The sequence below is a fragment of the Ambystoma mexicanum genome, chromosome 12, assembly GCF_040938575.1.
Source record: "Ambystoma mexicanum isolate Mex_15411 chromosome 12, UKY_AmexF1_1, whole genome shotgun sequence".
NCBI lineage: Eukaryota > Metazoa > Chordata > Amphibia > Caudata > Ambystomatidae > Ambystoma > Ambystoma mexicanum.
Genome location: NC_090936.1, coordinates 1,141,210,727 through 1,141,227,318, shown reverse-complemented (window position 1 = coordinate 1,141,227,318; position 16,592 = coordinate 1,141,210,727). Strand labels below are relative to the sequence as shown.

The 16,592-nt window shown below is 50.4% G+C and overlaps 1 protein-coding gene across 2 annotated transcripts in view; it reads left to right on the top strand.

The window, feature by feature from the left end:
- The window catches only part of NUP107 (nucleoporin 107), a 790,450-nt gene that overhangs the window by 567,614 nt on the left and 206,244 nt on the right, over positions 1-16,592 (top strand). For both annotated transcript variants that reach the window (XM_069629720.1, XM_069629721.1), the window contains one exon: positions 4,314-4,426. In XM_069629720.1, coding sequence (XP_069485821.1) covers positions 4,314-4,426 — 113 coding nt within the window. The remainder of the gene's footprint in view (positions 1-4,313; positions 4,427-16,592) is intronic.

Sequence of the window (16,592 nt, the reverse complement as noted above, 5' to 3'; positions counted from 1 at the left end):
ATATTGGTCATCTTTACATGCCTTTATCAAGCACTATGCCTTGGACGTTGCACAGGGAGCTGATGCTAGGTTTGGTAAGTCGGTTCAGCTGAATCTGCTGGTTTAAATCTTTATGCCCTCCTCCATTATCCTTACTGCTTGGGTAGTCTATCATGAGGGATCTGCTGGAGAATAGCAATCCATTGAAGGAGAAATTACCTTACCGTAATGTTCTTTCTATGGATTCTTTTCCCACAGATTCCTCATCGAACCCTCCAATCCTTCCCTGCTCAAAGTTCTGTGAGTGGTCGCTTCTGTTCAAGCGAGGTGGCATCTGGTATGGCTCTGGGATGACCGTTTATATGTTTTTCTTTACACATTGTTGTGGGGTTATCCTGTTGGGTGTACCCTTGTTAATGTTCTAATGGCTGGTTAGCCTTCACCTGTGGTTTTTCTTCTGCAGTGTTCAATCGCAAAATAGAAAAGTCATTTCTCCTTCTTGGCAACGGAGGTCAGGTTTTGCAGCCAACGTTCAGACAAGGCTGCTAGACATGCCTTTCAATGGGCACAAACTTTTTGGAGCAAAGGCTGACTGCGCCCTACAGGAGATCCAGTCTAAGGTGACTTCTAAGTCCTTAGGGCTTGTAGTCCAGAAGCCTTCCACACAGTCCTCAGGGCAGGGGTTTTTGCCCCTTTCCCGCCTTTGCCCAGAAGAGCAGTGGACAACCAGCCCTGATAAGGGCCAAGGCAGGTGGTTCCTAAGAAGTAGAGGAAGGGTACCCAGTGTGTAGGTGTTGCAGCAGCTCCTGGCCACCCCCTTGTCTCCGGATTCCATCCTTCTGGAGGATGTCCATCAGCTTCTGGCGAAAAGCGCGATTGAAATGCTTCCGTGCGCAGAACGAGGAAGGGGGTGTTACTCCACCTATTTTCTGGTGACGGAGGCTTGAGCCCCATTCTGGATCTGCTGCTGCTGCTGAACATGTTCTTACACAAGGACAAGTTGAAGATGGTTACTGTAACCCAGGTCCTGCAAGCCCCTCAGTCTGCAGGACTGGTTAGTTTTCCTGTATCTTCGGGATGCCTACTTCTGTGTGCCGATTCATCTAAAGCACAGGAAGTTTCTGAGGTTTGTAGTGGGCCAACAGCATTACCAGATCAAGGTCCTGCTATTCAGTCTTTCGAGGTTGCTTCAGTGGTTTCTCTGTTGCCATTGGTCGCAGTTCCAAGGCCACATATCGGACCTTCTACAGTTCCCGAAACAGCTGGCCCAAGATCTTGCATTGTGGGCCATGCGTGACAAGAGGTGTGCTTAGCCAGCCTTGGCCCCAGGTGACGGTGGTCGCAGATGCAGCTCTGATTGACTGGGGCAGACTTGACAATAAACGGACTGTGACGGCTGCTCATCTGGCCGGATGAGAGAATGTCACAGCAGATACCTTGTTCAAACTGACTTCGGCTTCCCACAAGTGGGAACTCTGTTAGGAAGTTCTGGAGGAAATCTTCTAATTTTGGGCAACTTCTCAAGTGGACCTCTTTGCTTCCAGTGCCAACAGGAAGTAAAAGTTGTTCTGCTCCAGTGAATTTCCTCATCGGGGAGATTTGTGGGACACCCTGACGGTCGCGTGGACTTTCAACCTACTTCATGATTTCCTGTCAGTCGCTGTCATTATGCTGGTTCTCAGGAGATTGTGCCGGTTTTGAACCACAATGATCCTGATCACCCCAGACTGGTCCCCGGAGAGTGTGGTATCTGGAGTTGCTTGACATGTCCATCTGCCCTCCCTGGCACCTTCCGGGGAGATGGGTCTTGCGCTCCCATTTGGAGGGGGGTGGGGGGAGTCCTCCACCTGAACCTCAGCAGCCAGAACCTTTATGATTGGCTACTGGGAGCCTGAGATACAAGGATTGGGACCTGTCGGGCAATGTCCTCGATGTGCTCTTTCAGCGCAGAGACCTGCTACAAAATCCATGAATGCCTGCATTTGGTATAAATGTTCTATACAAGGCCACCAGGAGAGGGACCTGTATCTTTTATCCTTTCCTTGGCCCAAGCAGGTCTGCAGATTGACACTGTGAACAGTTACCTTGCTGCTATTTCTGTGTTCAAGAGGTCCCCTGAACAGGGCTAGTTTTTCACAGTCCACGCTGTTATGCAGTTCTTGCAGGGCTTGTGTAACCAGTTTCCTCCCCGCTAGTTTGTGGTTCCGGCGTGGGATTTGAATTTATTTTCAACGTTTCGTATGGGCGTTTTGTTTGAGCCCATTCATTCCTGTTGTATTAGGTTGCTCACACTTAAGGTGCTTTTCCTGGTTGCGAGACGGGTGAGTGAGCCTACATGCATGGTCTGTTTTACCTCCCGATTTTGTTTTTTTTTTCCAAAAAGTAGGTGACATTGAGAGTTAGACCCTCCTTTCTACTGAAGGTGTTCTCTTTTTATCTCGCTCAGAAGATCCATCTTTCTTTGTGTTTTCCTCAGCCTCACCCTTCCAAGGTAAAGGAACGATTCCATCGGCTGGAACCGGTACAGACCCTTAAGTTGTAAGTCTTTCGCACTAGAGGCTTGGAAAGAGGGCCAGCTTTTCATTGGTTATGCTGGTGCTCGTGCTGGCAAGACTGTGACCAAACAGACCCTGTCCAGGTGGATCATTCTCTGCATCTATGAATGCTATGATGTGGCTGGGAAGGATGTGACTGAGGGTCTCAAAATGCATGCTACCAGAGGAGCGTCTGCCACCTCTGCTCTGCAGAGGTGAGTCTCTGTCTTCAAGCATTGGCCAGGCAGCAACGTGGGCGTCTCTGCACCCGTTTGCTAAGCATTACTGCTTGGATTCTCCTGCGGGCCAATGTGCCTGTTTAGGTAGGGCCGTCCTGCAGAGATTTCTGGGTTTAGGTGGTGTCCTTGCTTTCTTCCTCCCGCAGATTAACGAACGTACTGCTTTGGCAGTCTATCATAGATTAGGAATCTGTGGCAGGAAGAAATCAATACAAGAACAAATTACTTGACTCTCTGTAATGTTCTTTCTGATGATCCTGCTATGGATTCCTCATCGCCCTCACTACCCCTTTGCAGGAGCTAGCACACAATCTGTTCTACGGGCACTAATGCCATGGGGTACTGCACTGCAATATTTATTGGGCCCAACATCATATTTGGAGTGGGTTGTGTAAAGGCGTCTGACGCAATCGACGCTGTACTGCACTCTTGGCGGTGGAAAAGGTTCCAGAGGACAGCTGTACTGAGTTAGGGATATCATAGATGAGGAATGAGGAATATGTGGCAGTAACATCCTTCAGAATGAGCATTACCCAGAGGCAAGTAATTTGTTTTTATGGGGAATATGTCGGATTGTTTGCAAGTCTCAGTTCCTCCAGACCTTGTGGTGGTTATTTCTGATAGAAAGACACTGAGTGCTAGGGGAAAAGGCGGTACTGTGGTCATGGGGCACGTCTTCTCAATATATACTAGCCCCGACATGTCCGTCCCAGGGCATGTAGTGGCATCAGGGCGGAGCCTCACTGCACCCCCTGGTGGCAAGAGTTTCCAAAAATCAGCTGTGCTGGGGATTGACCATCGTAGATGAGCAATCCGTGGGAGGAACAGCCATCAGAAAGAACATTACTGAGAGGTAAGTATTCTTTCCTTTACTTCAATCTTTTCTTTACTCATTGGCTGCAGTGGGATGTGTGCTCCCTCTTCAACCAGCTAATTCTGACATACTGATTCTCAGACCAGGGGATGGAACTTTGTGTGTGGGTCCCCTCAGGTGACACCTCTGACTGGTTCTCCATTCTGCTGTTATCTCTGGAGTAAACTGAGAGCCTTCCTGCCTTTTCCTCGTAGTAATAGTATTAGTAGTAGTTTGTCATTTAAATTGCACCTTTATCCCATTAGTATGGCCTCAATACAATTGTGAGGGAGGGCGCACTCTGGCGATCGAATGAAATGTATGGGAAGTTGTCTGAAAGAATAGAATGCATGTGCGCATTAGGTCGAAGTATGGAGTTGGTGGGCTGACCGTGTCCCAGAAAACTACCCATGATGGTCAGGCATGTGGATGGGAGCTGGTCAGGAGAGTGCGTGAGTGCAAGAGACTTGTGTCACGCTAAACCGTATTTTTGTCATAGGTGGTAGCTACATTATAATGGCAGCGATGTTCTTTAAGTTTTTAGTCTGGTGTATGGAGGTGAATGTGTGAGAGTTGGGTGGCTTTGTCTCCGGCTCGTGTCCACAGAAGTGGTGCTTGACTGCGTACCTTAATGCTCATGTCTGCATCTATTGTTATGTTGGCTTTATTTGGCATTAAGGCATTTCATTTCTCTTTAAAAAAAATCAGGTCTGGATGTTGCAACAGTAACTAAGACAGTTGTAGAGAACATTCGCAAGAAAGATGCTGGTGAATTTACCCATCATGGCCTTGCACCAGCGCTGGATTCTGGCACAACAGAGGTAATTAACATCTATGTAAAATTGTCCTTGCTAGCCGCTCATACAGCTGTAACAGTCTTGTACTTATAATGGTTTCCTTACGCCCAGAGATTCCTCAACTCATAAAGGTATCTTCCAGTGTCAATCTTGCTTTTGAATTTTTTTCCAGCCACCATGAAACACAATGCTGCCTCATTCAGCTATCTTTGCACCCATGACTCTGGATGTGACTTCCTGTGCATTGTGTGGAGCGGACTGTGCCCCATGATTTCAGCCCCTATTATTCACAAGCTCAGCACTCTGCTTCAGGAATTTCACTGCTTTTTAGTGAGTTTGCCTGCCCCTCCAAAAACCTCTTTATTTTTATTTTTTTTTAAGCCCTGCAAGGGATGCAGGGAAAACTCTAGACACAGGACTGTGAGTGGTGCCAGTCCATGCACCCCCACAAACCTTTGGGAATGTGTTGCTTAGCTCTATGCTATTTATAAGGCTAAGAGGAACTCCCAGGTTTCTTGCTTCATTGGAGCCTTTCACTTCGGGGACTTCCCAGATTCAAGAATGCAAGGAAACTGAGGAGTCTCCTTCCTGTGATGGCGACAAAAAGGAACAGAGGCAGCACCATAAGAGGTCCCGCTCACCCAGTAACTTTTTTCAGAGAAACATTTTTCTTCATCCTCCAGGAAGTGACAGTCATGCCCACTCCAGGGATTCTGACCTCAGAGAATGCACCACCTGCCTTGCTGCAGTTACCTTTTTCCACCAGCTCCTCTGCTCTCAAGCAACAGGAGGAATTCACACGCACAATGCTTGACATTTTCGCCAAAGCCCTGGAAGTCGTGCCAGGGCCAAAGGTACCTTGTCGGGGCTACTGAGGCACCTCGTAGCTTGGTTCCCCAACCCCAGACATGGAAACTGCTCCACTCTCATGCTGCTCAACTCCCATAAATCTGCTTTCTGGTGCCAGAGCCTGGTGCAGCTCTCCTCTGCCTTGACCTCCGCACAGACTGGTCTGTCGAAGAAAGCCAGAGGTTTGTCCTAGATTCGAGATCCCAATTCATCTCCGATGTATCACCTCCTTGACAGGTCAGTACACATACTAAGTATGTGGACCTGGGTGTTTGTTTGACAGTTTTTGAGGCCAACCTCATTGACTGGCCGCCAAAACCTTGGCTTGAGTACCCTAGTGTGTGAGTGTTACCTCTTATGGTGCTCCTTCTTGTCCTGTTACAAAGTTAAGTCTTAGGGCAGGATCCTTGACCCAGGTTTAACAACCAAAAGCCAGGCCAGAGGGAGTTTAGGCAAACGGCTCTCCACCCAATGTTACCCTTTGGGACACGGGGGGGAGGGGGTCGGAGGGGGACAAAGAAATAGGTATGTTCACTTACCCCCAGCCCCCCACCCCCCTGACCTCAGAATTCCCTGGGACTACCATCTTCTGTTTTTGGTTCGGGGGAGGAAAGTCCAAAGGTCGCGGGTGCAGAGATGCATTTTTGTGTCAGGAGCTGGTCTTAGTTCTCACCAGACCGTGCCAGGCAACTTCTTGAAGACCCCAAATGAAGAAAAGATGTGTACACTTCAGGACACAAGTTCATGGGATTGCAGAAGGATGGTTCCAGCAGAGGTCACTACAGTCAAGCAGTGACAGGCTGCCCCAGTTCTGCTTTCATCGGCATGTGAGAAGGCTGAACCTGCAAGGACAGGTGACTTATGGCATAAGCTGAAGATCCTGGATGTCCTAAGACTCTACTTCGAATGGCAACAGCTGCCATGCGGTAGCTCAAATGGAAGCTGGTCAGTCCACTGTGTGGTCCAAGGACACCTCCAAAGGCTTCTAAGATGTAGATCCGCGAGCAGTGGTCAAGACTGGTTGTTTCCACCGGTCCAATGGTTGAACCACTAATGAGGATCTTCTGAGATTAGGCAGAGGAGCAGGACTTCACCTGGCCAATTACTGGAGTCAATGCTGGTGTTGGGGGGAAAAAGTTTGGAATTGAAATTTTGATGTACTCCCCTTGCACGCTACTGCATTATAATTTTGAGGAGATGCTGCAAACTGCTATGTTTAAAAGTGGTTTCTCGCTTCTGCGATGTGTGGCTTTACTGCGCATTTTTTTGCAATGAACGCTCTTCGCCTAGACTGTAGTTATGCTAGTCTTCACATATCAAACTTCTGATGAGTTTCCCTTTGGGCCTATGTAAGCATGTTTTAGGCATGTTTTAGGCTCCCGTTTTTTTTTTTTTTTAAGGAAAAACAGCGTTAACAGACGGAAGTCATACTGTAAGGGTTCTCGCCTGCCTCGGAGCGTGTGAATCTTTGAGGAATATATTCAATTTCACTAAATGTATGACGTTATGCTGTCCCCCCTGATAACTGTATAACATGTAAGAGCGCAGATGGTATCAAAGACTTCTATAATGGGGCTTTTTTTCCTGCTTGCAACATTGTTTCAGTATGATTCCTTGCCCTTCCTGGACCACCCCTTCCATTGAAATGCATGTGTTCCTATGGGTATAAGACGGTGCGCAGAGGGAGGAGGGGTTTCTCTCTTGCGCCAAAGTCTCGTACTGCCGTTGATTTGTCCTGTTTGCTTTCTACTAATTGTTCACCAATCCACCAGAATAGTCAGTGGTGATTTTTCCAGGACTCTAGTCAACTGCAGGGGTCGTTCTCGAGTCGTCGGCAAGATGCTCTTCTTGGTAGAAGTCTTCGTTCCAACCGTGATCTGTCGTATAGCTCCAGAAGCCTTCCTTTTATCCAGGATTTAGGCTTGGAGCTACCCCAAGCCGACCAATGTTAAGGCTCTGCAACATTCAAACAGCCCAGGGTTTTCCAGTCCTGGACAGCCTTGGTCATCGCATCCGTCCAGCAAATGCTTTCGGGTGCCAGAGGATGTGCACTGGGACCAGCCCCACCTCTGGCTCACACACTAAGCACACTTGCCCGTTAAAGCAGCAGCTTTCACTGTAAAGGGGTTCCCATATATGGCATTTCCTGACCGGAGAAGGCAGGAAGAAGACCAAAGGACAACATTGCCATTGAAAAGGTTAGAAATCTCATGGAACAGCCGTTTTAGGATGAATGCAAAAGTGCACAAGAATAATAACAGAAAAATTGTAAAAATCACACAGCTGCCACCGGCTTGTCGTAGGCACATCGTCAAAGTAACCAAAAAGCCATCAGCACTTCACTCTAAGGTGATGTGTAATATTGTAAATTTGCAAGAATTCCAAAAGAGACTGTCCCTCATTGGTGACAGTATTGGAGGCCAGTGAGTTTATCTAAGGGAACGAGCAAGGGAAGAAAAGCAGAAGGGTTTCCGGACCTCCAAAAGTCAGGGCAGGTTTAAAAAATAAGGAAAAAGACTCTTGGTCCCATAGGAATCTATAAAGGGTCCAAAAAGAAAATCTTTCCTGACATATCCTGCAAGAGATCTTTTACTCAAAGGGGTGTTTCACTGTTTCTGAGCTGTTCATAGGAACCATCACCTTGACCCTTGGCTGAGGAGTTATTCAAGATACATACCCACATAGGTCGCTTTGGTTGAAGGTTTCTGCAGGCCATCATCTACTGCTTTTTGCCATGGAACTCTGATGGCCTGGACACTGCTTTTCTTATCTTCCTCCTAGGGCTGCGGAGTGATGAACCTAGAACTGGAGCACTCCAAGAAGGTCTCTGGTGTCCCCTTGGGTTGGTTGCTGTTTTCGCCCCACCACCTAGGGATGGAACCTTCCTTTTCTCTATAACCATTAGCTCTGCCTACTGGCTTGATTTCTATAGGGACTTATACACTTACCTGAAACTCTTCAAAAGAAACTAAAAGGGTGGTACTTAACTTCCTTTGGGCATTTTTCCTGGGCCCCACTTGGGTTCAGGGAGTTTTAGTCCAACGACTGGAATTTTAGCAAGTATCACAGATTTTATTTGTATTTTAAAGTACTAGTATTACACGGTCTATGAAAAATGCTGTTACATTTTATCACTATAAAATATTACTATTTTTCTACAAGTGTAATGAGTTTGGTGCTATAGGCCTAATTGTGTTCTACCGTTTGGTGGCCTTTGGCTTTGTGTTCTAAAGTATTCACCAGTTTCCTCCCTCTAGGTGCTTTGGTGTATGGTGTGCATTTGTATCATTCATTTTACTAGGGAATAGGTACTGTGACTGTTCTGCTTTAGCACATTTGGGTCCTGAGCACGACTATATTACTGTATGTTTGTATGGTCTTCTCTTCCCCTTTTCTTCCCAACCCGTTAGCCTTTATGTTCTGTGCACATCATCAGACAGTGGACTTATATTTTATTATACAGTGGGTTGGGACTTAACTGACAATTACTGTTCTTTTATACATACTATTTTACTGTGTTTTACCTTAAGTACGTCTTTGAATTGGAGGTGGCGCTGTGGAGCAGCCCAAGATGGCTGCTTAGCCTTTGAGCTCCGTGTGACTCCGGCTCCTATCGGCCTGCATCTGCGGTCTACATTGATTTACATGCTCCTCACACAACTTGGCGACTGCCCCTTGGTGCCGTGCTGTGCCCTGCTGAATTTCGGCATCGTTTGGACTCTGGGAGCCCATCTGCGAGCCATCCGTGCCGGCGGCTCCCATCTCCTCCTCCCTGGGCTCCTGTGCGCCTGGTCGGCGGCAGAGCGTGTGACGTGCTGCCGGCGCCTTGCCTCTTCATCTGTGCCGCTGTAACTACGATCTGTGCCAGGGCCGTCGCTGGAGTGCGCCCCGGCCTTTATCCTCGCCTGGAGGGTGCCTCCCTGACTGGGCTGCGAGCGTGCGGCTGCGTTTGACCTGCATGCTCCGGCCGCGCTGAGGAGGTGAGGAGCGGGGAGGGCCCAGTCTGGGAATCACTGTGACCCCGGCCCCTGTCCGGCATCCAGAGCCGCGCTCTCCGCATCGTTTGGCGGGTCCTGGGCCGGTGCAGAGGACCGCGCCAATAAGGGGAGGACTCCCGTTTGAATCATCTGCGGCCCCATCCTGCTCCTGCTCCCCCAGCTCCCTGCTGCTCGCGTGGGCCTGCAGGGCCTTGGCACAATCTACCCCCGAGCTGCGGGGCTTGCAGGGTTTGGCCTGCGTGCCCTGTTGGGCGGGCCGTGGGCTCCCCCTTATGAGACACTGGTCAGGCTTGTGTCCCCTGCGGCTGGGGCGCTCCCTGGAGCCTCCGCAATCCTGCTCCTGCTTCACCTGCTGTTCACCGAGGCCTGCTGGGCTGCTGTACACCGTGTCCTCGAACTGGTGCTTGACCTGCATGCCCTGTGGGGTAGCCTGCGCTCCCCCCCCCGTTAGACACCTGCCGGGTCCACAACCCCTGCGGTGAGGGCGCTGTTTGGGGTCCACATCCTCCTGCTGCCTATAACACATGGCCTCTGGGGCCCTATAAACACTGTGCCTTGACCTCCATATCACATCTGCTCCACAGCATCTGAACGCCTGGTGGGGCGGGGATTTGCGAACTGGGCCCCTGCCTCTCGCCTGCACTGGGGCATACCCACCTATAACACAACCACCATCTCTGTGTCTCTCTCTACAATGACAAATAAATCCAAAGGGGCCTCTGGGAAGGGAGCCATGGACAAATTTGCCAAATCTGTCCCGAGGGTGGAGATGGGGCACACATCGTCCTTGCAAGAGGACCCGGAAGGCGATACTGCCCCTGGGGCGAGAACCCCGGATCTGACTACGCTCATGGAGTCCATGGCCAAGAATTTCACCTCCTTCCACGAGAAGTTGAACGACATTAACGCAAATGTGGCCTCACTTAAAACCCGAGTGGACCAGTCAGGCACCAGAATTACTGATGCCGAAGGTAGGATATCCACGAATGAGGATGAGATCCATGTGCTGCAGGATACCGTCACCTCCCTGTCGTGTGACATGAAGAGTGTGAGAGCCAAGTGCGACGACCTCGAATCGTGCTCTCGTAGGAATAACCTACGCATTATTGGGGTCCCTGAGAATGCTCTTAAGATGCGCATGGAGGACGCCGTTGAGGCTCTGCTCAAGGAACTACTGGGTGACCCGTCTCTCTCGCCGTACATTGTGAACGTGCACATAGAGCCCTGGCTCTGCGACCCAAACCGGGGGACATCCCAAGGCCCATCATCGCCAGGATTCTTAACTATCGGGACAGAGACCTTATCCTTCGATTAGCCCGTGAGAAGGGAGACCTACGCCTTGAGTCCCACATCATCAGGATCTTCCCAGACTTTTCAATCGCGGTGCAACAGGAACGGCGCCAATTCCTTGGGGTTAAGAAACTTCTCAGGGAGCGCAATGTCCCGTATGCCATATTGTTCCCGGCACGTCTCAAATTACCCACAACAACAAACTGTACTTTTTCATTGTCCCGGATGAGGCAGTAAAGTTCATTGAAGCACACATACCATTTCATAATCCTGTGCCTGACCGCCCCAACGTTGACTGATCAGATGTCTCGGCCTGTCTTTACTCCACCTGGCTGGTGATCCTCCATTGCGCATGGGTCGATGGCAATACTCTATCATTAATCATGCGGGTTGGGCCCTCCCGACATTCTTCTTAGCTGCGGTTTGGCTCGGGCGCTGGGTCATTGCGCCCCTTACCCCTCTGGGGGGGTGAGCTCGTCCCTGGCGTTGGAGGCTGCCTCGGCCACACCTTAGTTCCGATGGCTTGTTTACTTGGGACCCTACAATGACTCCGCTTTCCGCAGAAACCTGTTCCTGACAGCCATGCTGTCCTACACAATGTTCAAGTAGCCGTCCACACGGCAACGGCCCACCTCTCTGCAATTGCAATGCTTATGTTTTGTTGGGTGTTACTGCTAATTGGCCCCAGTTGTGCCCTGGTAGGGGCATATCCCTGTTGGATTTTGTCCTCCGCCGCTCACCTCCTGGTGAGGATCGGTTTAGTTGGTGGTACATCCATTCTGGGGGGGTTGATTTACACTGCACGTTGGGGGTGGGCAGTGTGGGAGGGGGTGGTACAGTTGGGGACTGGGGTAACGGTATTGTACATGACAGGGGCGGTTTGGCAAGACACACGTCATCTGGGCACCCCTGCGGGGGCTTTCTTCATTCACCATGTAAGTTTCAATAGCGGTTATGGGATGTACCCTAGTCTCTTGAAATGTCTGCGACAGCAATGTCCTGGAATGTCCGGGGTCTAAGTAACTACACCAATGCGCGCAAAATCATGGCCTATGCTAACGGGCATGGCTGTAAGATATTGCTTTTGCAGGAAACACACTGTAAGGGCCTGATGACTAGGTGCATGGCACCATCATGGGGTCCTCATAGATATTCCACTGTTTACTCGACCCGTGCCAGAGGGGTATTGACAATGATCCACAGGTCACTCAGGTTTCTACTCCATAAGAGTTGCATCGATCCAGAGGGGAGGTATGTTATCCTACACTGTGCAATAGCTAATAGGGAATATTTACTGGTTAATACCTATGGCCCCAATGTGGACACTCCTGACTTTATTGACCTGGCGGCTTCCATATTGCTGGGCTACGTAGGGGTGCAGATTATTTCGGGGGGGGACACATGAACTTTATATTAGACACCACACTGGACAGAACAGGCACAGCGCCCAGACTCCTTTCCAATGCGGCGCGCAGGCTCCTGGCACATAGCGCTACCCTTGACATTCGGGATGCATGGCGGGTAATGCACCCGCAAATGCGTGAGTATACTCTTTACTCTCTCTTCCAGAATTGATATGTTCTTTCTGTCTAGTACCTTGCTGGGGAGGGTGGTGGAAACTCAAATATTGGCACGTACCCTGTCGGACCATTCACCGGTCCGGTTATCCCTAGAATTAGGAGTGCCCGCCCCTACAATTACGTGGCGTTTCAAGTCCTTGGCCTTACAGGACATAGTGTTCAAGGCTGATATCTTGTCCTACATCCAGTCCTTTTTCGAGCTTAATACACCCCAGTCTACCTCTATGGGGGTCCGTGTCATGAGCTCTGCTTCCAAAAGGTCAGGGTTTTCCCAACTCCCTTGGAAGCAGATCCATAACCCAGGTTCCGAGTGCCAACCAGTCCCAATTGGGACCTTTTGGACCCAGTCCTGGCGCCAGTGGCACCAGGCTCATAAATATGCCCAGTCCCAGCGCTGGAAGCGCCGGGCTCATAATGCTTGGGTGGACTTACCTGCAGCAGACCATGCTGCTTACTTGCCTGCCAGTTGAGCCTCTGATCCTCTTCTGTTTGGAACTACTTTTCCTGTTGGGTGGGGCAGGAGCCACTCCCTAGGTTCAGAACACTGGAACTCTTCTGGAAAGCAGGAACTCTTTTCTTACCTAGGCGTGGCTGTGGAAGGAGACACTTAAGCACTACAGGAGGCTATTTAAACCACACCCGATGGATGAATCTTGCTTTGCGTTATTCTGCATCCTCTGCAGCAGAACACTCATCGTGTCTTCTGCATCTGATCCTGGGCCTAAGGAAAAAGGCTTACCATCCTGAATCCAGTCTTCAGCAACACCTATAAAGACAAGAAAGAACAGGTTAGCATTACGGTCTTCAGTGACAGCGCTTCACTTACCTGGTCCAACGGCTGTCCCCAACGCCTCGCGCTGCATTCCGGCATCTGAAAGACAAAGGCTTACCTACTCTTCGTGCGCTCCGGAGGTCTTCGCACTGCATTCCGGCATCTGAAAGACAAAAGCTTACCAACTCTTTGCACGCTCAGGAGGCCTTCGGCGCTGCATCCCGCACCTGAAAGACAAAACAAGGTGCGTTTAAAGACCTTGGGGAACTTTAATACTCACGTGCCATTACTCCTTTCCACATCTAACCCAGTGGGTATTCCGGCACCCTGCAGCCGCTCCGAACTTGTACCTGCAAAATAAAAAGACAGTTAGAGCGCATCGTGAAGCAGGCAACAAGCGCTTACTTACGTGCTTCCAGGCGCTTCTATTCATCACACGGCTCCATCTTCAACTCACTTCAGCCCGTCATCCGCCATCGCCGGAACCCTGCAAAACAAGAGACATCGTTACTAAAGACTTTTAAAGAAATTAGAATTACTCGAAACTTACAGTTCGTGCAGTAAACGACGGACAGCAGTCCTCTGAAGTCAAGAGGCCTGCTCCCCTTATCCAGTGAAGAAACTGGTTACAGAACCCTGCCCCGAGGCAGATGGAGAGCATGGCGTTCACTTACCTAAGGTGAGAGCGTTAACCTTTGGGGTTCTACAGGAGAAGAGAAAGGGAAGAAGAGAGAGACATTCAATAACCCAGTTCATTAATCCCATATTTTCTATCTGCAGACATCTTACCCTTCGAGTCAGACATACAGTGCACAGAGGTCCAGCCCAAAGAGCCAGCCGTGTGTTACACATTACCTTTGAAGATACGGTATACACCCAGTCAAGACCGGCGCCTCTACGGGAATCAGGTGAGCGTTACAGTCCGGTGGGAGGCCTTCAAAGTCTTCATCAGGGGAATGTCCATTTCGAGAGAGGCGGGAGTCCTCAAGGCCATCAGAGCTGCCCTTGCCCGCTCTGAGGCCAAACTGCACGAACTTGAGAGTGCCCACCCTACATCCGTTGACCCTGCTGTCCTCTCCCGGATCAACGAGGAACTCCAATTCTTTAAGGAACAGGCCACCAGGGAAGTTCACTATTTCAGTCGCCCGCAGGCGGCTCGTAAATATGGAGAAGGGGACAGGCCCGGCAGGACGTTGGCTACATTGGCTAGGGGGGAGTGGGGCCAAACGCAGATCATTAGCGTCAAGGACAGCCTGGGGTCGGAACGATGGTCTGACCAACATATTATAGAAGTCTTCTCGGACTTCTATCCGGAGCTGTACTCCAAATCCACCGAGCACAGTGAGTCCCAAATGCGCGACCTTCTCGAGCAGATCCCCACTACTATCGTCTCCCCCGCAACCAAAAACCAATTGGATGTACCCATCCTACTGGATGAAATAGTCGAGGCTATTTCTAAATTCCCCAAAGGGAAGGCACCTGGTCCTGACGGGCTGACAGCCGAGTTCTATCAGGAACACGTGGCTATTTTGGCCCCCAGGCTACTAGAAGTGTGGAACGAGTCACTCCGGCTTGGTGTCCTCCCCCCATCACTGCGCGAGGCCGTGATCACGGTTTTGCTCAAACCCGGTAAACCTGCTAACGAGTGCGGATCATATAGGCCCCTCTCGCTGATGAATTTGGACACCAAAATCTTCGCCAAAGTGATTGCTAACCGCTTCCTCCCGGTCATGCCGTACATGGTCCACGATGACCAATCAGGCTTTGTGCCTGGGAGATCAACATCCCACAACATTAGAAGGCTGCTTAATGTCATGTCGCGCATTGATCAGGGGGTGAGTGCGGTTGCGGTCACGTTGGATGCTCAGAAGGCGTTCGACATGGTGTCTTGGAAATACATGTGGCTGGTCTTGGAAACTATGGGTATAGGGCCTAATATGATAGCATATATCAAGTTGCTGTACACCTCCCCGGGGGCCAGGGTGCGAGTTAACTCCCAGACGTCCGGCCTGTTCCCTCTCTTTAGAGGCACTTGGCAGGGATGCCCGTTCTCCCCGATCCTGTTCGCCCTGGCTATAGAGCCAATGGCTGACTAAGTCAGGGAAAGGCACGCGCGCAAAGGGGCACGATTGAAAGACTCCCCTGAGATCATCTCGCTTTATGCGGACAATGTATTACTCTTTATAAGAGACCCAGCTGTCCATCTTGACCCAATCTTGCGAGATATTACCCGCATAGGTACATACTCCGGGTTCACTATAAATTATACTAAATCCGAGATCTTCCCCCTTACTAGCTCCACGATACAGCCCACCACCGAGTACCCACTCCTTTGGTCCCCGAATGGGGTCAAGTACTTGGGAATCCAGGTATCCCTGTCCAAAGATTTGTTACTAGCAGACAACTACCGGGCTGTCGCACAGCAGGCCAAGGCCAAAATTATGCGCTGGCGTGCCCTTCCACTGTCGCTAGCCGGAAGACACTGGCTGGTAAAAATGATCTTGCTCCCCAAGTACTATATGTATTTGGTAATGTTCCCGTCTGGCCGGGCAGGGGATACTTCTCTAATCTGCACAAATTGTTTGCTCAATTCCTATGGCACTCTGGCGCGGTGTGTAAAAAGTGGTCGGACATGTCCCTACCCTACGATAGAGGGGGCTTCACAGCCCCGGATTTGCTGCGGTATTGGACGGCCTCCCAGGCGCAATTCGCGTCTTATTGGTACCCTGGGCCCCCACCCCGTCCTCGCGTCAAACTTGAGGTTCTGGCAGCTGCAGTAACTAATGTAATGTCCCTGATTCTAAACCAGCAGTATGTGCCAGACTCACCCATTGACCCGGTCCAGACCACGGTACAGGCTTGGGGCCGGATATTTACAGCCTGTGACGAGCAATAGCCGTACTACAAATGGCTCCCCGCCTGGCGTTTTCCCGGGTTGGAACCCACACATGACATCGCTCTGGCGCGACACTGGGAGGCCCTGGAATATCGCGCCCTCACTGATTTCTATCCAGAGGGGCAGTTCATAACACCACAGACGTGGAGACCGGGTCACTCGGGTTCTGTTCTGGAGCTCCTGCAGTTTTACAGACTCTGTGCTGCTTTTCGAAATGCATGGCCTATCTTCCCCCTTGAGCCTCCGGACTCTCCAGGGATTGCCTACATAGCCAACTCAGGTGGCGCCCGTGGGGTGGTTTCTTTGTTGTACAAACTACTTCTGACCACTGCTTCTCCCCTTCCATCCAGGGCCCGTGAGGACTGGTCCTCTGAACTGGAGCTGGAACTCGCTGATCAACAGTGGGAGAGGATGTGTTCCCATACTAGCAGGGTGTCCCTAAACTTCCGCTACCGCACCATACAATATAAATTGCTCAACAGGCTGTATTACACTCCATGCAGAATCTCTAGGTTCACTCGCTCTGATCCTCGGCTGTGCCCCCGTTGTGGTGCGGAAGGTGCTGACCATCTACATATGTTTTGGGTTTGCCCGGTACTGGCTACATTCTGGGGTAAAGTCATTGAGACATTGTCTGCAATTACTGATACTGTTGTTGATCCTGATCCAATGGGGGTTCTGTTCGGGATATGGCAGCCCGGGGGTGGCCAAGGACATCGTTAAGTTCTTGAACGTGAGCTGTGTCATAGCCAAGAAATGTATCTTACAAAACTGGAAGAGCCCTACTTCCCCTATATTCCAGAAA